Source organism: Alnus glutinosa, chromosome 2 (genome assembly GCF_958979055.1).
Source record: "Alnus glutinosa chromosome 2, dhAlnGlut1.1, whole genome shotgun sequence".
In the NCBI taxonomy this organism is placed as follows: domain Eukaryota; kingdom Viridiplantae; phylum Streptophyta; class Magnoliopsida; order Fagales; family Betulaceae; genus Alnus; species Alnus glutinosa.
The window spans coordinates 6552444-6574671 of record NC_084887.1 but is presented as its reverse complement, the minus strand read 5'-3'; the positions used below and the strand labels follow the sequence as shown (position 1 = coordinate 6574671).

At 35.5% G+C, this 22228-nt stretch overlaps 1 protein-coding gene across 1 annotated transcript; it reads left to right on the top strand.

Annotated features, from left to right (window-relative positions):
- Positions 1 to 18138: 18138 nt before the first annotated feature.
- LOC133861251 (uncharacterized GPI-anchored protein At4g28100) lies at positions 18139 to 20607 on the top strand. The gene is made up of 2 exons (XM_062296991.1): positions 18139 to 19344; positions 20036 to 20607. Exons 1-2 carry the CDS (start codon positions 18748 to 18750, stop codon positions 20360 to 20362), a joined length of 924 nt encoding a protein of 307 aa, XP_062152975.1. The 5' UTR covers positions 18139 to 18747; the 3' UTR covers positions 20363 to 20607.
- Positions 20608 to 22228: the final 1621 nt, after the last annotated feature.

Below are 22228 nucleotides of genomic sequence, written 5' to 3'. Positions count from 1 at the left end.
ATATGTAAATTTTGGACCTTAATCTTTCTGTTTAAGGGAACATATTTTGGTCAAAATTGAAACTATATATTCGAAGTTGTTTGTGATGTTTGGTGGCTTCCTCAACAAATTATTTCCCCTTCTTCGTAGGTGGTCATTTAGTTAATTAAATAAATTGGTCATGTAGATACCCAAAATATTATTGCTCAACTATAATAAATTTATATTATATATTCTTGTTATAATTTCGTTGATATGTTGCCATTTGCGTATAAACACATGAATATTCTATAAATAAGTAAACGAACCTTCCTTGGCTTTTCATTTTGGTACAACGCGGTTTACGTCATCATTCATCATCATCTTCTTCTTCATCTTCTTCTTCTTTCTTCTTCTCCTCCTCCTCCTCTCTGCCTTCCTTTTCAGTCTCAACCACCTACACATGAAACATCTGCGAAAGAACCAGCTCATCACCCACAAGCTAGCTGGCAGTTCTCCTTCAGAAAGTGTTTTCTTGTCTTTACATGCCACTTTCTTGTCTAGCAATCAACCTTCAACCTTTTCAAAGCTGAGAAGGAAAATCATGGCTTGGCTGCTACCTTTCGGTATAAAGTACGAATGTTGTTGATACCTTCTTTCATTGTATTATTTCTACGCGTAATAGAGGCAAAGATGGTTTTTTATTTTTTGACTCAAAGACTAACTAGCGCTTAAAAACGCGATTTTAAACTAAATATTATAAAATATATCGTTCAAGAGTGCATTTTTAAAACTGTAATTTGAAAACGTAGAAAAAATTATATTCTCAAATCGCACGTAAGAGATGTATTTAAAAAAACGCACGATTTTAAAGAGTAAACTGTAATTTAAAGATAAAGACTTTTTTTTTTCTTTTTTTTTTTACTCAAAGACTATCTTGAGGTTGCTCTAAAAGTACATTTGGCACTGCAATTTTTCAAACTAAAGGTGCAATTCAAAACCAAATCGCAAAAAATATAAAAATATATATATTTTCAAATCGAAGACAAATGAGTGTATTTTTAAAAGCGCATGATATATTTTAAGAGACAAACTATAATTTTAAATGTCAAACTGCGATTTAAGTAAAGCTTAACTACATTTTTAATTTTTTTTTTTTCAAATTATACGTTTTAAATCATACGTTTTGAAATCTTAAGTCCGATTTATGCTCTCTCTTTTTTTCTCTTTACTGCATTGTGATAAGAGAGAAGCTTACAAATGCTGTCATTACCATTGTTGTGTTTACTTCAAACAAGGAACTTTTATTCTACTAAAAGTGGGGCAAAAGGAAGTGGGATACATTTATTACTCTCGATCCCGAAGGAAGAAGATTTTCATGATCATCAATTTTCTTCGGATGTTTCAAAATTCAAACAACCTTTTACAAGAATCAAAGGAAGCATGACACAATTATTCTTTTAAAATTGAAGTGCATGCATGTGCTTTTTTTTTGTTCATTATTTTTCTCATCATATTCATTTCCAACAACACAAAAGCACACGTCGCCGCAAGTCAAAATAACTTTTGATTAATTTGGTTGAGGAAAAAGGTATCAATCATGCACCTCTTGACGTTGCCATGTTACCCATGTATCGACTGATGATGTCCATTAATTGATTCATATCCAACTTTGAGAAAGGCAGAGAAACACATGGACAAAAGTAATAGTGCCACGACAATGATAAGAGAAGACACACCTATCACGTCCAATCCCTAATATATATATATCTTCAAGAATTTAGGGCGTACAAAGGCGGTTAATTAATGATTCCGATTTTTATAGTAATATATTGTTAGGATGATTATCGATCCGGACAGTAAATATGAGAATTTCTATAATACTACTTGTCTATGTAGGGAATAGGCTGTTCAAAGCTTGTGCAGATAAGTGAGTCTTATATGAAATTTTTCATATTTACTATCTGAATTATTATTAATTCGAACAAAAAAATTACTGAAAATCTTTATTCATTAATTACGCCTTATTCTTGTTTGTAAAAGGTGCAAATTATCATATGGAATGCAAAAATATAATACTAAAGAGTAATGTTACATATTGTACCCTCATCCTACTAACTTGATGTGGGTCTATCAGCTCTTGGAGCAATCATTGTTAAATAAAAAATAATAATAAAAAAAAGACTGAAATTTCTTACCAACTGGGTTGTAGGACTCTTACAATTTAGCCTCTAAAAAAAGACATACGTCCTTTAAACATTTGACAACTTATTAATGTTATTAAAAAAAGAAAAAAATCATGTGAGAAACACATGCTATTAAAAAAACATATTTTTCTTATATTCTAAGAGACACGTATCACATTTTTAGAATGGATTATAGGCTCAAATGCTAAGAGTTCTTACAATTCAGTTTGTAAAAATATGTCCAAAAAAAAAAAATTTAAAAATCTAACGAGGACAGCGCAGCCCAATAAAATAGGGATAAAATGATAATTTAATATATAACATTTCTCCAAATGACCTTAAATTATGTTTTATCTACTCTGTTTTCTCTATCAATTACTTAATAAAGAAAACTCTAAATTTTAACAATTCCAAATTTTCATTTGTAGATTATCAAATTCTATCACGGAAAGCAATGTTTTGTGTGGTCCACCATTATGACCATGTGGTGTGTTCAAATTAGGGTGGGTGAGCAAGCAAACAAAAAGGCCGCAACACAGAAAATAGTGGGCTGGCTCACATATTTGGCCTTACAATTTTGGGTCTGAATTCCTTTCCTTCCTTCAAAGGGAGGAGTTCTTATCGTATTCTTCCAATAATTATGTGGCTTTTAAAATTATTATTAGACTTGTAATTAACTACTATTGATTTTTTATTAAATTGTGATTTTAAAAGACAATCCATTATTAAAGTGACACAAGAAGGATTTCTAAAATTACTCATAATTTGACTTTTGCATAAACTTGAGTTTTCAACGAGTAATTATTGACGGAGATACGCTGAAAATTGTGCATGCTTTGAGACAGGAGAACTCTTGTTGGAGTAGCTATAGCCAACTACTCGAGGATATTTGAGATGGAGTAAATGGTCTCCAATCATGATTTGTAAGACACAATAGAATGGATGCAAACGAAGCAACCCACCATTTGACAAAAGCAACTCTTCTTAGATCTATAGACCAAGTATAGATGGAGGATAGTCTCATTTTTATTCAAAGTATTGTACTTGCTTAGCCTCAATTCTTCTCTTACTCTAAAACTAAGTTTCTAATAAATAATGAATTTAATCATGTAATTAAACCATGTAACTTAATTGTGGTTCTTTGTTTTTTTTTTTTTTTTTTTTTAATCAAAATTTCATGAATTCATTAAACTTATCAAATAATAGATTTAGAATGGATAACTATTAGATTTTGAACTAATGGTGATTTTAAAAGCCACGTCAACTTTGGGAGGATAAAATGATAGTATGTAGCATTATTCCAAATAGTAATACTTTCTGAGATTACAATATCATGAAAAAAGCAAGATAATCTTCTATCCATATTTGCTCCGATGATTGTTGGAGAGCCACCTTTGCCAAACAATGAGCTATCATATTTGCTTCCCTCTTGACGTGATTCACATGCCATGATTAAAATTATTATTAGACTTATGATTAATTATTATTGATTTTTATCAAATTGTGATTTTAAAAGACACCTCATTATTGAAGTGACACAAAAACGACTTCTAAAATTACTCATAATTTGACTTTTGCATAGACTTGGATTTCCAACGAGTAATTATTGACGGAGATACACTGAAAATTGTGCATGCTTTGAGACAGGAGAACTCTTGTTGGAGTAGCTATAGCCAACTAGCTATAGCCAAAAAATTTGAAGGGATCTTAATTCTAGCCCAACTACTCAAGGATATTTGAGATAGAGTAAATGGTCTCCAATCATGATTTGTAAGACATAATAGAATGGATACAAACAAAGCAGCCTACCATTTGACAAAAGCAACTCTTCATAGATCTATAGACCAAGTATAGATGGAGGATAGTCTCATTTTTATTCAAAGTATTGTACTTGCTTAACCTCAATTCTTCTCTTACTCTAAAACTAAGTTTCTAATAAATAATGAATTTAATCATATAATTAAACCATGTAACTTAATTGTGGTTCTCTTTTTTTTTTTTTTTTTTTTGAATCAAAATTTCATGAATTCATTAAACTTATCAAATAATAGATTTAGAATGGATAACTATTAGATGGTGATTGTAAAAGCCACATCAACTTTGGGAGGATAAAATGATAGTATGTAACATTATTCCAAATAGTAATACTTTCTGAAATTACAATATTATGAATAAAAGCAAGATAATCTTCTATCCATATTTGCTCCGATGATTGTTGGAGAGTTACCTTTACCAAACAATGAGCTATCATATTTGCTTCCCTCTTGATGTGATTCACATGCCATGATTGAAAGCTATTTAGTAACGTCTTGAAAACATCAATCAGGTTACCATACTGACTCTAAGATTATTCTTCCCTCCTAGCATCATGATCACCTTCTAGCATAATATTTTGCATTCCCAAATCTATTCCAAATTTCACACCCTTCCAAGCTGCAAAAGCCTCCGTTATAGTATGTTCAATTTGGGTGACAAATATGAAAAGTAACTTAAAATAAATCTACCAACATATATAAAATAAGTATTAAAAATAGCATTAGGACACAATTTAATGGACATTCATCGACAACCATCAACAGACGTCCACATTGGACTGGGCTAGATGGCCGACGATTCCCAATTTTTAGGCCCAACACGCACTCCAACGTCAAAAAGACTCCACGAGCCTACCAGTCTACGTACCACTGTACCACCTTCTTCGACTCCCTCACCAGAAACCAAGATGTAAATACAAAATATTTCAGGATATTAGTCCCTTCAACAACATCAACAGGGTTCTTATTTTTTATTTTTCATTTTTCCTCTCTGATAAGTATATTCATTCTACAAAGAAAAAGAAAAAGAAAAAATCATCATGGGTCACCATCAATTGTCTTGTAGTCCAATAGCCATGATTCAACCTGTCATAGCCATGATTCATAGGGTATGTACACAAGACTGTGGATAGTTAATTCTAATACATATTTGTAAGTTCAATTTTTTTTTTTTACTATTTAAAATTATGTTTAATATTTGAAATACTCTACTAGATAAAAGACCCTACAAATTCTAATCCAATGTTTCTATTTTTTTTTCCTTAATGTTCGGCCGTATCCGAATTTGAGATATGTATTTTCACAGAATTAATATGTTATTACGTTATTTAAAATTTTTAAATAACATGACACTATTTTAACTGTTAAGTTATGTAATAAAACAAAATTTTGACGATAAAATGAATGCTCTATATCCTATTCCGAAACGTATAAGATATCCTTGCCTTCACCAACCCGCACGCTTTCAAGCATTAATATCCAACTCTTAGCTATAAGGTCATGATGGAGTGCCTCAAACCAAGCATACAAACCAATATTATGATAATGATAGTGCTATTTCCATCTAGAAAGCTTTTGGGTTTTCAATATTTTTCGTATAATTAGGTACATGATCAATTGGGCAAATAACCACCAGATTGAAAAGGTGTGATTATGTGAGAAAAGTCTCATAGATGCCTTTCACTTTTGCAGCATGGATTCCAATCCTGCCCCACCCTTGGAGACCTTTTATAGTGATCAATTGTATGATTTTCCAAGGTGGGGTCTGCTTACATGCTAGGAAATTGGAGTGGTTGACGTAATTTAACAGTTGCTTTGTTTTATTATGATCTGCCAGGTCGAACAATTTAAGCTAAAGGCTGTCCATTATGCAAATTCTCTCACACATTTTGACATTTTGTGCAGGATAATTTTCTAATCATATATATTAATGCTTTTGTAGTTCTAAAGCGATAGAGCATAAACGTACACTTTGCTTTCTTACCCATCAGGAATGTGATTCCTTGATAATTTCATGATTTCATAACCTAATGACTATATGATCATCCAACTTGTTATTAGCATAAATGTTGTATATTTTTACAACTAATTGCATGGTTGTAAGGCCCACCAGCTGCTTTACCACTGGAAAATCCAAGCTAGCCGGCCCATCCACAAGCCTAAGGACACACATCTCAAAATTCTCATGGATAGGTTTAATAATCATCCAATGGAATTTGGAGACTCTTGTAGGATCTAGGAATCATCTAAAGTCCATACTTGGGAGAGGGCCCTGCCAAACCTAGGAAGCATGGCTCAAACCCTCAAACCCATTGGCCCTCCATGTCAGAACCCAGCAAGGGACTTTAATCCACCGAGGAAATCCCATAACCCGGCGGACTCAGAAGTATTGCTCGGCCAGTTGACCACTTAGACCTAGGAGCACCGTCCATGGATTTCATCTCGTACATAGAACATCCGCTCCCAGTGGCTTGCATCATCAAGATTTTCACACGTTGCACTAGCCATCCTAACAACAGAGAGAGAGAGAGAGAAGGATGCATCTTGATAGATGCCAAATCATCAGCTCATGGAAAGCGCTAGAAGGCCAAAGACACCACATATAAATAGAACGAGAAAACCTGAGGTGTGGATCTTCTTCTTCTCCGTTCGCTATTAGCCAAATACTCTATTCTTCTCTTACTAACTTAAACATCAGAAGGGCTTCACTGACGAGCGCCAATGAACCACTCTAATGGCTTTGCTTTTACAAAAAGAAGAGAATCTATGTATCCTTAGTCAATCCTTCGACTTAATTAGATAAAAAGAGATAAGCAGGATTGGAAAAATATTAATTAATTTATTAAATCAACAATTTTCTATCAGGTTTAAGTATTTGAAATAAATGATGATGTAAAATAATATTAAAGTAAATGTCATCAATTTGATTTTTTTCTATCATTCACTTGTTATTTTAATAAAAACATTCAACGTATATATTAGACTTTACTTATTAAAAAAAAAAAAAAAAAAAAAAATTAACTCACACATGTGATAGAAGATGTTAAAATATTAATTAAATAATTAAATAATTTATTTTTTATCATGTTTAAATTTTTAAAATAAGTGATACTTTTAACTACGGAAAAACACTTAAAGGTGAAATCTCACCTTAAAAAAATAAATAAATAATTTAAAATTGAAGAGGGAATTGCATGCATCAAATTTAAAAAAGGGTTAAGAGAAGTGGTAGAAGGAAACACATCGTGATGATGATATAATCATATATGTTAAGATTGGGGTGGTGGACACGAGGCATCATCACATCCCAAGATTAAAGGTTACCTTTATTATCTGACAAATCGCTGCCAATTATCGTGACAAAAGTTGTAGCTGGATACCACTCTACCACTTTTGCACCAAATTTCCCATTTTCCTGCTCTTGGAAATCTTTTGCCATGGTTTTTCCTTGCTTTGTTTGGTGGGAAATGTTTGGTGGGCAAAGTCGACGGAGAAAATGGAGATTCTTTTTATGGTTATTACTGAATGTTGATCCTCATCCTAAGACATTGCTACAAGTTCATTATTAATTTGTCATAACTCATAATCTTTTCCACCTAAACCTCATCAACAGTTTTGACTTACGGTCAGAAATTTGGTTTGTGTTCGCTTCGAGTTCGGATCGTATTGAAGTATAAGTATAAAATTATATAAGTCAACTTAATCGGACTCATTTAATTAAATAGGTTAAATCTATCAACCCTAACTATCTTGTTAATTTTGTATCGAATTTATGGGTCGTGTAAAAAATTAACAACCCTAAATGTCGCATTTCGAGTTCAAGTTGTGTCGAGATATGGGTATAAGACTATATATGGCAACCCTAATCCGACTTATTTAATTAAATTAATCAAACCCTCCAACCATAACTCACTAATTTCGTATTATATTCATGTCCAAAATTATCAAATGGTGTAAAAAATTATTGACTTTATTGTCACTGTTACCATCACTTTTTTCCAATCCACCCTACCATCAGCATTTTGCTATGACAAGAGACATTCTACCTTCTCGATTTACTGCTTCATTACCCCTTTCACCACGCGATTTTTACCTCTTCCCTATCGTTTTACTTTCACATATCACCAAACAAACAATTTCCATCAATTAGGGATTCCATTTTGGCTTAGAGTGCCCAAATAAACTGCATATTTCTGATGATTTTTCCATTTATTTAATTGAAAGGAATATCATTTCTCAATTACAAATTTCACCAGAAAAGATGTTAGAAAACGGTTCTAGCTACCACCAAAGATTCGTCACCAAATAAAAAGAAGAAAAGAAATCAAACCCAGAAGTAGTAAAGTTTGTGTATATATATATATATGTGTGTGTGTGTGTGAACGTGCATGTGTGGAAAAGAGTGGCAAAACAAAACTTTTTGCAGCCGAAATGTCTGAAAACAAAGCAGAGAAGCCAAAGGCCATGCACATTGCACCATGCCACCCACCACGCCTTCGCGTGGGACTAACCAAACCCGGCACGTACGAGCAGAAGATAATGTTGGGGCCGTCAACCTGGATTTGCAACGCCATGATTATTACCTTTTTCATCCTCAATCACCCAACAAACACTTTTTAGCTTTTTGGCTGAAACGTCTCTCTTTTGAACCTAATCCAAATAACATCTAGCTAGTAGCTAGCTAAAAGATGCCTTTCTCTTCGTCCAATGCTTTATGTTTGTCTTTAAACCAATGCTTCACTTCCTCTTCGTCCTTTTATCTTATCTTAATTTCACTCTCTTTCTTCTGTGATAGAACTAGCTGTGAGATGGGCCTTTCCATGTGAGAGAGCTTGGAGATTCTGAATTTGTTCTTCTCTCTCTCTCTCTCTCTGCCTCTGAACAATGAGCATTGCATTTCTGTTAATATATAATTTATTTTATCTTTGAAAACAATTTGAGAAAAAAGTTGACTGTCACCACTCACGACTCACGCACGATTATTGTCTGAGACAGAGGTAAGGCTGACCAGTAACCACACGCCTAAGTCACGCAGATACGGCCGCTGAAAACTGTACAACACACAAAATGTCAAATCCCTCAGATACCACATGCCATCCCAACGGCTTTATTTGACAAACAATTTTGTAGTCAAATTTTTGTTTATACAGTGGTAAGAAAAAAATAGAAAAAAGTTTGATTTTTTTTTTTTTTTTTATATATTTTTTTGTTTAAATAATAATAAAAAGTAATTGATGTGTGATATAAAAAAAATATGAATGTTTTTCATTTGATTCTTTTAAAAAATTTGGAATTGTTTGCCAAACAATGCTCGCTAGTAATTCCTCTTTGAGGTTTTTCTTATCTTGATGTTGTGTCTAATGGAAAATGGTTGGGTATTTACAGTTTTATAGAGTGTTTTTTGCTTTTTGTTGTGACGCGTGAGATAAATGTAAAAATAGTTTTTAATATTAATGATTATTTTGTGTTTTGACTTGTTTGTTAATGTTTTTAATTTTTTACTAAAAAGAAAAAATTGTCTTAAAAAAAAAAGTGATGTCAAATAAACCCACTATTTTCTACAAAGTTATAGATCGTGTCAATTCATAATCGGATGAATGATTTAAGAATGTATATTTGATAAGTTAATTACTATCTAATTAAATTGATAAGTCAAATATTTTACCTAACCATTTTACCAATTATAAACTGTCATATCAATTTATAAAGTATTTATATGAAAGACTAGTATCACTAACATCAGTCCCCAAGAAGTGGCTCAATAGGCTGAAGACTACGTCTTATGAAGCAGATATCACTAATTCAAATCCCCCCTCCCCTCTTGTGTCTGCTTCCCCAAATGTGGAAAAAGCATTGTGCATCAATAAATGCAAAAATATCTTATGTTTTTCTCTCACTCTCTATTATTTCTGTCTTCGTCGCTCTCTTACTCTCTTTCTTTATGCTTTATCATAAATAAATAAATCTTACTTAAATGATATAGAAAAATAATAGATAATGTGAAAATTTTATTTGAAAAGCTATTAACAAAAAAAAAAACTTTAATTAACTATTTTAAATAGAAATTTAAAAAACCCACCGTAAATATTCTAATTATTCTTGCCTTTTCGGTTGGACACTTGGGCCTATTGGTTTTACATTTTTTTTTATTATTATTATTAATTCAAATATTGGGAAAAATGTTACAAATGATGGTCTTTCTTACTATTGATGTGAATGGAAGAGAGAATGAGAGACCAATTGAAAATGTTTCTAAACATAAGGTTAGAAGCCGCCCATCTAGTTAAATAATTAATGTGCTTTAAAATTAGCATTTTTAAAAACCTTACTAGCTTTCCAGCTTTGAAAAGAGAAAAGGTTGTGGTTGATGTCCAAAACCATGGAAGCAAAATTATAATACACAAACAGATTAGGCTCCTGAATAGCAAGAATAATGTTAATGGCGTCCCCTGGCCTCCAAGCGAAAGAGAATAGACTCCATAAGAGGCAGCTCTGCTTGAGTAGCCAAGAGAGCAGCCTATGAGCCTCACCTATGACTGCATAAGTGAAGGAAATGTGCTTGGTAACGGCTTGAACGATATTACCATGCAAAGACAGGGATAGCAAGATTGGTTTTTCTTTAATGCATTAATATATATATATATATATATATATATATATATATATATATATATATATATATATATATATATATATATATATATATTTTAAAAACTTTATTCTTGCCTTTTCGGTTGGGTGCTTGGGCTGATTATTGGTTTGTCGTTAATATTGCATAAAAAACTATGTTACAATGACCCCCTTCAGGCTTCTTAAGCATCATATTTGCCTTAATTATAAGACGATTGATTAGAAATTAATTTTTCAGCACATACTCTCCTTTAAAACTAGGGTTGGGCATCCGTTCAGTCGGTTTGGTTAAGTTGATTTTTGGTTCCGTCAACCGATTTTGTCAATGAAGTCGGTGACTTCATTCCGACAAACTATATTTTCAAAATTCTCGATTAAATTGGTTAAGTCAGTTAAGTCGAAACAACAAATACAAAGTTTTTCTTATAGAAACAACAAATCAAGCAAAAATTAAACCCAGTTGACTGACCATATATAACTAGATGCAACAGATAGAAGTCAGAAGCTGTATATCAAAGGGAAGTTGTATATCATTATATCATTATATGCTTATTTTAAAGGAAAAGTACCTGATTTTGGTTTAGTCATTTTTTCTCTTGATTCCAGCAATGCCAACTTCACCAACCTTGTAACCAAATCACTGCAGCAATGAATCATTCACTTTCGTCAGTTTTCGAGGGAGAGGGGGCGGCAGGCGGATGTGTCAACTTCAAATGTGAGGGTTAGGGTTCGCCGATTCGGCAGAATTGCGAAAAGAGGAGGGGAAATGCGAAATGAAGAATGTGTCTTAGGGTTAGTCGAAGGCCCGAAAGAGATGAATATATAATTTTTCAAAACTACGTCGTTTCAATTGTAATGAAACAACGTCGTTTTGATTTATTTTTTTTAAAAAAAAAAAAAAAAAAAATCAAACAAAACGACATTGTTTCTGTCCTGCAAAAACGACATCGTTTCATTTATGTTGGTTTGGTTAAATGGCGGTTTGGTACCGAATTGACTTTCGGAACAAAATTTTATACCGACTACAGAACCGAAATTAGTCGGTGGGCGGTCGATAGCGGTCGGTAAGCGGTAGTCGGATATTTTGTCAACCCCTAAATTATAAACTAGTAACTGTACAACATGCCACGTATAATGGGTATATGACGTGTCAAATAAGAATCACGTGTCATTAATTGATTAATCTAACATGACAATATGACACAGCGTTAATTAATTGAATGGTAAGTTGATTGAGACATTTATATATTTGATATTATTATATATATAAAATTGACTTTTCCTTAATTGAAATACGTAGCCAATTTTTTTATTGAATTACCAGAAATAAAGCAATTTTCAAGTGCTGTACCTTTTTACTTTTTTCTCCACTAATGGTGAAGTTGGACCATGACACTGAAATCTGCTCAGCTGATGTTCCTCCTCTTCCTAAAATCATAGACACAAAGTATAGGTGGTCCCCATACAACGAGGAAATGGGGCAGCCAACCTGATTGTTTTCTCGTATCAGAGCCGTGATCATTATAGACCCAATCTCTTCTTTTTTTATTCACTTCATTAAATCAATCCTTTATAATAGTAACAAGCAAACTTTATGATTTATGATGAACGGTCCTCGTGTCTTTTCTTTTTTTGCTTTGCCACATTGCATAAGGCATTCCACTTATTGTCAAAGCATTATTTGATGATGCATCCCAAGGGGGTGGCCTAAATGGTAAGGCTTGCAGCCTCTATGGATATCATCCATTGAGGTTTTGAGTTTAAATTTGGTTAGGTGCTACTTCTTTTTTTTAAGCTAGTCACTTGGGGATAACTCGCATTTAAATGCTTCATTTCTATAGTGGCGCTGGGGATAGAGCCAGTGAATAGTCTGGTGATCCTGGTTGGGTTTCTGCGTTCGGAAGACTACCTATGTAGGTGGGACAGCAGCGAACGAGGTGTGTTCGGCTATAGGTGACCCAGGATACCCTGATATAAAAATAATAATAAAAATTTGGTGATGCATTGATCATAGAAGGATTCAGTTAATAGACGCTTCATAATAGGCTGAGACTACTGGAGATTTGATGGCGGTTGTCGGCGGAGAAACTCTCTTATAGTTAAGTTAGCAAATAAAATTGTGCATCACTAAAACCAAGAGAGCTAAGGTTTTTGGAAAGTTTGTCTATGATAAATGGTTGTAGGCTTGTGTCTGGAATTGTGATATCACCTCTCTTTATCTGGAGCATCAATGGGTGGGGTATAGCTTTAGCCATGTTCCATGCTAGATTTTGTGCTTACTTGCAAGTTATGGCCTTAGTCATGTTCTATGACGTACGTACAAATTAAATGAGCGTTCACTGGTGAGTTATGGCCTTAATCATATTCTTCGCCTAAAGGCACAGGGGTAGGTTGATTGAAACCATGGAGTGATTCATCGTCCTCTAAGTAATTGCTATGCTGAAATGACTGGTCGAGCTACCGAGGTTTTTCTTTTTGGTTGAATCTTATAGCTTGTTCTCTATTATGATCCTTTTTGTTGGGCTTCGTAGTCTAGTAGAGACTTGTGGTTTGAGCTTTAGCACCCTAACTTAAATCCTAAGCTCGCAGATATGTGATTCTTTCTTGGATTGGTCAAGTGTCTATCTAGTCTCTAATTTAGGACTCATGCATTTTGTCTATTTAAGCCAAGACCCGTCAGGTTATCTCGAGCCATTGGATAAAACTCACCTCACTCCAACACCAATTTTCAAACTTGGTTGTTTTTTCATCGACTTCTGTTCTATCCATCGTTGCCTCCTTCCACTACGCGTGCAACCCACACACCGACACTTGTTTTTGTTTCCTTCAACGCATCCTTGGCTTTCCACTTCTTCTCCGATCTAGATCTCCTTAACGATGCCCTATTTTGTCCATATAAACAAGGATGGAGCCATAAACTTTTATGGGCATGGCCTACAAGCCAAAAAAAAAATTTAGTAGGGACCGATAGACTAAATTTTTATTTTTTACCTAATTTTTTCTCCTCTTCAGCAATTCTGGCCAGTCATTATTAATACTATCCTCTTGAAATTGCAGTAGGTATTTTTTCAGGTAGCCCATCCACTAGATTGTCTCAAAAATCACAATTTCTAGCAGTTGCTTTCTTGTGCATGTTCCAATAACTATTGGATCGAGCCATTTATTTGGCACATTTTCAAAAATTGTTAGATTTTATTTTGTATTGTAATGTTTGTACCGGGGTTTTTGTTGGAATTCCCCACCCCTTCCTTTGGTATTTTTCTGCTCTTTTTTAATGAATTCTCACTTGTCGAAAAAAAAAAAAAAAAAAAAAAAAAAAAAAAAAAAAAAAAAAAACAGCTCTACGTTCCTTTGACCAATGGCCCTTGCTATCATTTTAATGTAAGAAAGCGAGAAATACAGACTGACTAGTTGTGTAGCTAAAAAATGCATAATTTTCAAGTTACCATCGAGCAAAAATCCTAATTGGAATTTGTTAAATTAAAAGCAACTGATTAAGCAACATTTAGAATACATTTGGTATGCAGAATGACTATTCTATTAAAAAAAAAAAAGAAAAAAAAAAAGAATAGCTTTTATTAGGAATGAAAAAATGAGGAATAAAATAGCATTGGTGTTAGAGTATATAATAAGCATCTAACACTTGGAATAGTCCTTCCCTTATGGGCAATTAAAATGTCTATTTGAATGCTATTTTATTCCACATTCTTCTATTTTCAACAAAATTATTTATTTTTTACTATAATAGTCATTCTGTGTACCAAAACATAACTGTAATTTTTAGATATTTGTTCATTAATTCAAGTGTGTTACCATGTAACATGACTAGTGTTAGTTTTATTGGCTACATTCTGGTAGACAAAAACACTTTCTATTCTGGACATTGACTTTTCAGGGACACCATAATTCAAAGCCAAATTCAGATATTATTACAGAATATTTATTCCAGCATAAAAAAAATTATACAAGACAAGATTTGCAATAAACTGCTTAAGAAATGGAAGATTATGAGACAATGAAGATTTTGGCAACTTTACAAAACAACATAGCAGATGCAAACTACAAGAACTTGATGTTCGCACAGCCGTCCGGATGACCCAGCGGACGCGACCCACAGAGAGCACATGTTCGCACAAGTGTCAGGACACAAATGTGGTAGCAACGAACAATGGAGATCTTCTACATAACCGTCCGGATGCTAAGGCAAGCCGTCTAGACGCGCTTCAACGAACTTATGAAGATTGCTGCTTACCGTCCGGACACCCAATGTCCTGTCCGGACGCCGTTTAGGGAAATCAAGTTTGTTGTCAAATTAGGTTTTCCAAAACCTATTTAAAGGAGCTCCTAGGTTGTTGTTTTGTAAGAATTCAGTATTAAATTTCAGTATGCTAAGAGATAGTATTTAGGCAGATATTGTTAGATGTGCCAATTCTCTTAGAATATTTGTGTGATTTGATCAACCGTTTGAAGTCTAGTTTAGAGAGGAGCTTTAAGCTAAAGAAATCCATTGAAGAACTCTTCAAACTGGAGGTCTGGTTGAGAGGCGTTCACTTATAGGTACGTGTTAGAGTTAAATATACGACTACTGCATTGGGTTATGTGAGTACGACTGTTTTGTAACTAGTTTTTTCTTCTGAATAGTGGGTTGCCTGGATTTGGCTGCCCCGGAGTGGTTTTTCTCTTTGTTACAAAGAGTTTCCACTTCTTCATCAAAATATTTACATTCTTTATATTCCGCATTTAATATTTTGGTTTATTGGTTGATCACATGTACACACATAGGAGTCTTTATTTTTCAACTAGGAAAAAAAAAAGTGTTATCATGTAACCATGCAATGATGTTATTTATCCCAACGCCCTAAAACCGGAAAAAAAGGAAAAAATAAATAAATAAGGGACCCGAGTTCCTCAATGTTTAGTCCATTCTTTTTCTTTTGCTCTAGTTGAATGTGTCTTTGCGAGTATCATTTAGTCATGTATGCTATTTGTTTATATTTTGGAAATATATAGAGAGTAATGTTATACATTATTCCCTCATCTCCCTAAAGCCTATATGGTGTGATCCCCCCCCCCAACCAAGAAACCAATCTCCATGCATTAAATACTATGAGCAACCATGCCACATTGGATTTAGGAGGATGGGAGGGGATGTGGGATTGCTCTATAGCATTACTCATATATTAAAGATTATGATCTAGAACACTTAAAAGGGATGTTTATGCAATAATTATACATGAAAATAAGTGGGAAAAAGATCAAATTGAAGGTTGGGTGAACAGGCTTGCATTTCTCTTTGAAGGAAAAAAGCCAAGATCTAGAGATCGACTGCCTTACACACATAATGATGCATCATACAAAAACTCGAAAGCTTTGGTTGAAAGAGCGGTTGAAAATTGATTAATCTATGTGCACTTTATGTAGCACAACCCAAGGACGAGCCAGAATGCCCCAATCCCATCCATGTTTGAACGAGAGTGCAATCGGGGTATTCGAGAACCAAGGAATAACGCCCCTATGGCAGCAATGCTTGAATGGAAGTGCGATCTTGATATTCTGAAATCAAGGCAGAGTACACCAATCACACCTACGTTCATATGGGAGTGTGATCGTGACATTCTGAAACCAAGGCTAAATGCCCTAATCGCACCTCATTCCAACATGGCATTTTGGAAAAGAAAAATAATACAAATTCATCCCTTACACATTTTTTACCCATCTCATTTTTAAATCCATCATTTGATTTATAGGATCCAAATTGAGTCCCACAAATTTCATGGTGAATTTGAAACTTGGTTGTATAAAGATGGATAGATGATGAATATATAACATGTCTTCTGCTTTTTTTTTTTTTTTTTTTTTTTTTTGAAAGAAGAATGATTAGTATTACTCAAGAAGAAATATCTCGCTCTGCAAGTACAATTGGAGAAATGAGCGGAGGACAATCCGCGACCCATACTTTATCAAGAAGTTGTGAAATGGCATTACGAGCCATAAAGAACATGTCTTCTGCTTGATATGCTGCATTTGTTTAAAAAGAAAAAAGAAATAATAGAGATACGAAATTTTTTATCAAGAGATGAATACCAAAATAATGTGAATCTTAATCATTAGAGATGATCAAAACAATTAATAAATAAGGTGAGAGAGCCCATATAAATCATACATATTCAACTAGAATCTCTCTTTCCTCCAAAGTCCAGAAAAAAAAAAACGAGAGAGAGTTTTCCGGCCGGTGAGATCTATTTTGTCGGAGGAGGGGGGCTTCCTCCCTCCTCCCGACTATGTTTTTTGCCTCTCTCTTAGCCGTCTTGAGCTGTAGAGTTTTTGTTCCCCCCGGTAGAACCGGTGGTGGCTGATCTTCCCCTACCTCTTTGAGCTATGGTGGTTTGTGTTTTGTTTTTGTTTCTTTCTTTTAGTTTTGGCAGGGAGTTTCTACTCAAGAAGTTTAGTTTGGGGAGTGGCTGGTTTCTTGTGTCGTCGACAGTGTGCTTTGGCCGAATTTTAGTGTTTTTGTTTCTCGGATTTTGAAGCCAAATCTACGCACATCCGTCGACTTCTGTGAGACACGTGCCACCCAACCATGTTCCCCGTCGTCTTCCGCCCCTTCTGCTAGAAGCATTGGTCGCGAGGTTCATTGGAGCTTGGCGCGTGGTCCTCACGCGCCAGAGAGTCCTTGCCCTCTGACTGCGCTTGAAGGCCACGTTCCGCCTTTTTAGGACGTGCTTGGCGGTGCCTGGGGTCTACGGTGTCGGATTTGTTGCTGGGTGCTTCCAGCGTCGGCGTGTGTGGAACACGCGCCGCCACTTCGGCGAAGTCTGCCATTTCTCTACTGCCGGCGTCTTGTGTTTTGGGCTTTTCTGCCATTGTGTTGTGTATTCCTTTGTGTTCTCTCCAGTACAGTCTGTCTTTGTATAGCGTAAATTTTACTGGAATTTGTGTTGGCTAAATGCTAGATCGGCCCTATTTTCTTATGAGAGTGTGCGATAATATAAAGAGAGGCTCAAATGTAATTCTTGTAATGTTTGTATTCTGCTTAGACAACTGTTTTTAAGTCAGATCCTTCTGACTTAGAGTTGTAGGGATCTTGGACCTCTTTCTTATGTAAGCTTTCGGGCCTCTTCAATAATATATTAGGTAGCATATGCTATCATGTTCAAAATAAATAAATAAATAAATAAATAAATAAATAAATGATGAAAGAACTCAAAAAGTATTTAAGCAAATAAATTTTAAAAAAATATTTTCACGTTACTTTCAAATTACTGAACAATTCATAGAGGTTAACACTCTATCTCACTCCACAAAATAACAAGTCCAGCAATGAGAGAGAAAAAAGGAGAGCACTTTGACGTCAACCTCAGGGGGAAGGTAGAGAATGAAAAAGAAAAGGACACCACAAGCTGCCAAATCCTCAGACAGCCTTTCTTATCAAACCCCTCATCTTTCCTTCTGATTCGTCTCTCCCTTGCTGAACCAGACGAATCTCCTTCTGTTTCTCATGGACCCCTCACCCTCTTCTATATTCACATAACCTTTCGAAAAACCAAAAGAAAAATAATAATACACAAAAGAATATGATAATGTTATTTAATGAGTGCTTACTTTGCTTCGTGACCTTGGGAGCCTCTTGACAGAGATCTCTGAGAGAGAGTGGAAAGACAGAACGAGAAAAGGAGAGAGAGAGATAGAAAACCCTTCTTCCATTTTTCGTGTGCTTGTTTTAGGTTTTTCTAACAGAAGCTTTTCAACCAGAGGAGGCCGGAAATGGCAAGAAGTGACAGAAAGTTGTAACCTCCTCCTCCTCCTCCTCCTCCTGATACTACTGCTGCTGTCACCTTTGAATCTCTCCAAAATCTTGTTCTTTTCCACTTTTCTTCCAATATTTTCCAAGAAACATAAAGTGCACTCTTTGATAAAGCCTCTAAAGGCACACTCATAACCCCAGGCCCTCATCTGTAACCCCCACATCTCTCTTTTTCCCAAGTTCCCAAGTGATTTTCCTACTTTTTTCCCCCTCTCTTTAGTCTTTTCCCCGCAAAACTTTTCACACAATCACATTTTCTCGTTTCCCAAACAGACCCAACAAACCGTCACCACCCACTCTCCGGCTCTAACACTCAAAAACACGACCCAGAAGCTCCTAAAACTACTGGCTTAACATGGTGTCGATTATGACCGTTTTTAGGTCTTTTATTTGGTTGTGGTTCGTGGCTCGCTACGCTCGCGCCGGTTTTCTTTCTGAACCAGCTAACCAAGGCGGGTACCTGGTCCCGGCCTACCCTGTCCAGACCCAGACGCAGGCCTGCCGGCTCGACCTCTCAGCCGAGCTCTTCGGCGGCGTGAGCGAAGCCTGCGGGAAGAACCTGGACCGGAGCCGCTGCTGCCCCGTCTTAGCGGCGTGGCTCTTCGCGGCACACGCCGGGACGGCTCTCCAGGTGTCGTCGGCGGCTCCAGAGCCGGCGCTGGAAGCCGACCTCCCGATGATGCCGGACGACTCGCAGAGGTGCGTGAACGCGCTGCAGAGCTCGCTGCTTAGCCGTGGCATTCGGATTCCGCAGCCGAACGCGAGCTGCGACGCTATTCTTTGCTTCTGCGGTATTCGGCTCCACCAGATCAGCTCGCTCAGCTGCCCCGCTGCTTTCAACGTTACGGGGTTCCACAATGCGACTCCCACGGCTTCCGTCAAGAATTTGGAGAAGAATTGCCGGAATTCTTCTTACTCCGGCTGTACCAAGTGCCTTGGGGCTCTTCAAAAGGTCAGTTTTTTTCTTCGTTAAAGAGTTGATTGGGTTATGGCCACTGAAGCTTTTGATGGGCAATTCCAGTAAAGGTTTTCAATGTCTCTGGATATTTCAAAATTTTGGGTGATCGTATTTCATCCCACAAAATTTCTTCAAACCCTTCGCTCAATCCAATTCAGTCTATTCATAGGGCAATTTGCATTATCCTAAATCATATTAGGATTATTAAGATTTACGAGCCTCCCATAATTAAATCTCAAGTTCTTTTGAGATATTTTGATATTAAATGAGTTACTTTTCTCCTTATGGGTCCAAAATATTTTCATTCCCATATGAAATTGTCCAATCGATTACGCGACAATTTGGATTTGCGTCGGATTTGAATTGTGTCGAACGATAATATTTAATTAAATCAATCGTGTCATGGCAAAAATTACAAACTTACCCTTTATCGGGGACACTTGTTTGGGAACATATGACCTGATGGATGATAGTGGCACATGAAGATGATGGTGAAAGTGGCCGTGTTTCTTTGCCGTTTTGTGAAATGGAACAAAGTCATTCTCAGAGACCCTATAAATTGACCTTACCATGTTACCATGTGCATAATTATTCTCTATTTTTGTTTGTTTTTTTTTACTCTGTCCCTTATTTTATGGAATGTGTTTGGACTAAAATGCCCCTTGTTTTATTTTTTTTGATACAGCTCAAGGGTGGGTACAAAAACGGAACGGGGGACGGGCCCACAACAGAGAGGGCGAGCAAGATGTTCAACAGGGACTGCCAGCTCATGGGACTCACGTGGCTGCTCGCCCGGAACAAAACGGCGTACATTCCAACGGTCTCGGCTGTGTTGCGGGCCATCATGTACAGTGCGCACCCCCCGCGCGAGTCCACGTGCAGCCCGGACCAAGAGAACATGCCGCTGGCCGTTGATTCCCTGCAGTTCGAGAATGCCCAGTCCTCATCTTCACCGTCCATTTTTTGGTTTCCCATTTTGCCCCTAATCATTTTGGTTTCACTGTTGGTCTAGGAGAGAGGAGGGGTGAGGGGTCCTTTCTCTGTGGATTTTATGCCCTGGTTTTTTGGTATCTAGTGTCGAGTCACGTGAAGCTAGTAGACAAACGGGCTATCAGGGCTGTTTTTGTCTTTTTGCCCCCACTGTAAATTTCAGCCTCGTTTTTAGACTTGTTTTGATCTGTAGTGTACGCGGAGGGTCAGTCTTTTGCATTTCATTATTATTTTTTTGCTAAATATATTTATATTCTTACTCTATTATTTTATTTCCCAACATTTTAGTATTTATTGAGCCATTTTACCCATTCTATTAAGCAACAAAATTTAATAGGAAAATTTAATTTAGTGGTGTTAGGATCATTACAATTTTTATTACAAAATTATTTGCAAATTGATATGGTAATCCGTGATTAGTAAAATAATCAAGGAAAAAATTTAAGTTTATTAATTTCTCTTAATTATTTCACCTATCACAAGTTGTCACATCAATTTTTAAATAATTTATAAAAAAAAATTATAATATCTCGAACAATGCCATTTAACCCAAGCAATTATTGCCTCCAAAATGAAACAAAATATTGATTGTATGACTATTATGTGGCATTTTGATTGAGAAGCCAAAAGGGAGTCAATTTTAATTGCGGGGATTTGTGCGAAAAGTTTGGACTCCGGGGATTAGCAATTGGTACAACCGTCGAGAAACCAACTCACGAAGCAACGGGACCATGTCCCTAGGGCTGAGCATGTTGGTCGATTTGCAATGAAAATTGTAAACAAATTTTGTTTATGTATTTGATTCCTCTGGGTTAATAGTTTCAGATTATGAAGCTAAACCCAAAAATACTAGATTATTTTATCCTGTAGGAGGCATAATATTCTTGAATTTCACATGTTCACGGGAGAGAATTGCGGTTGAATGTTTGTTTCCTTTAACGCTTCTTTTTTGTTTTTCTTGATTGGGCTTAATAATAATCTTGTATTGGGTTCGAATCTTGCCTCTTCCACTTGTTTGTTGTAGAGTTCAGAGAAAAGAAAGAAGGCATTCATCAGCGTTGGAAGGCCCACCAGGCGGTTACCACCTTTTTTCCATATCTATAATCAACATTCTCGAGGCGAATTAAATGATTTAAACGATCGTTACATATACAGTACTTTTGGTTTCTTTGGTTTAGAAAATACCAAAGGAGTCTGTTACAACCTTACAGGGAGGTTGAGAGTTTTCTATACATTTAGGGAATGAAATGAAATTTAAGAAAATTGTTGTTAATGCTCTTATATCAGTCGTGTTTATTATGAGAGTTCGTTAGAAGAAGAAAAAAAAATGATAGTTTAAAAAACTTTAATAAATAAATAAATCACATTTTCAAATTGTATCTAAGGGTCCGTTTTGAAAAGCCGACCCACTATTTAACTAAATACTTAAACAAAGCAGAGTTACAACAACAGTCAAAGACAAAAGAAACATTCCAGACGAAGCTGAGTTGTTTTTCTCTAGAGATTCCATTCAGTGCTCTGGTGTTTCTTAGAGAAGAAAGAGAGGTAGGTGAGTCATTATAGGGTGTTTGTTACGAACCTGAATATTAAGTCCGTAATGAGATAATTCATGGTAAGTTCTTAGAAAAAACTTGAACGTCCTTTAAACCAAGGGTTTGAAAATAAACTTACAAACTTTAGGTAAAACTCACCCCTGAAAACCAGCTTTTAATACTAACCCATAGAGGATTGTAACAGTTTTCCTTTCAAACCTTTACTAGAAGCCCGAGGGTTTTCCAGAATCTGAAGTTTGTTGCAGCATCTGTACTCATTGTTCATCTTTCATCATAAATTTCATATTACAGAAGAGAAGGAAAGAAAAAGAGTTGCTAATTTTGCAAATAAGATG

Coding starts and splice junctions, on each gene's coding strand:
- LOC133861251 (XM_062296991.1), top strand. CDS start 18,748: ATGGTGTCGATTATGACCGTTTTTAGGTCTTTTATTTGGTTGTGGTTC. Junction 19,345..20,035: donor GCCTTGGGGCTCTTCAAAAG/GTCAGTTTTTTT, acceptor TTTTTGATACAG/CTCAAGGGTGGGTACAAAAA.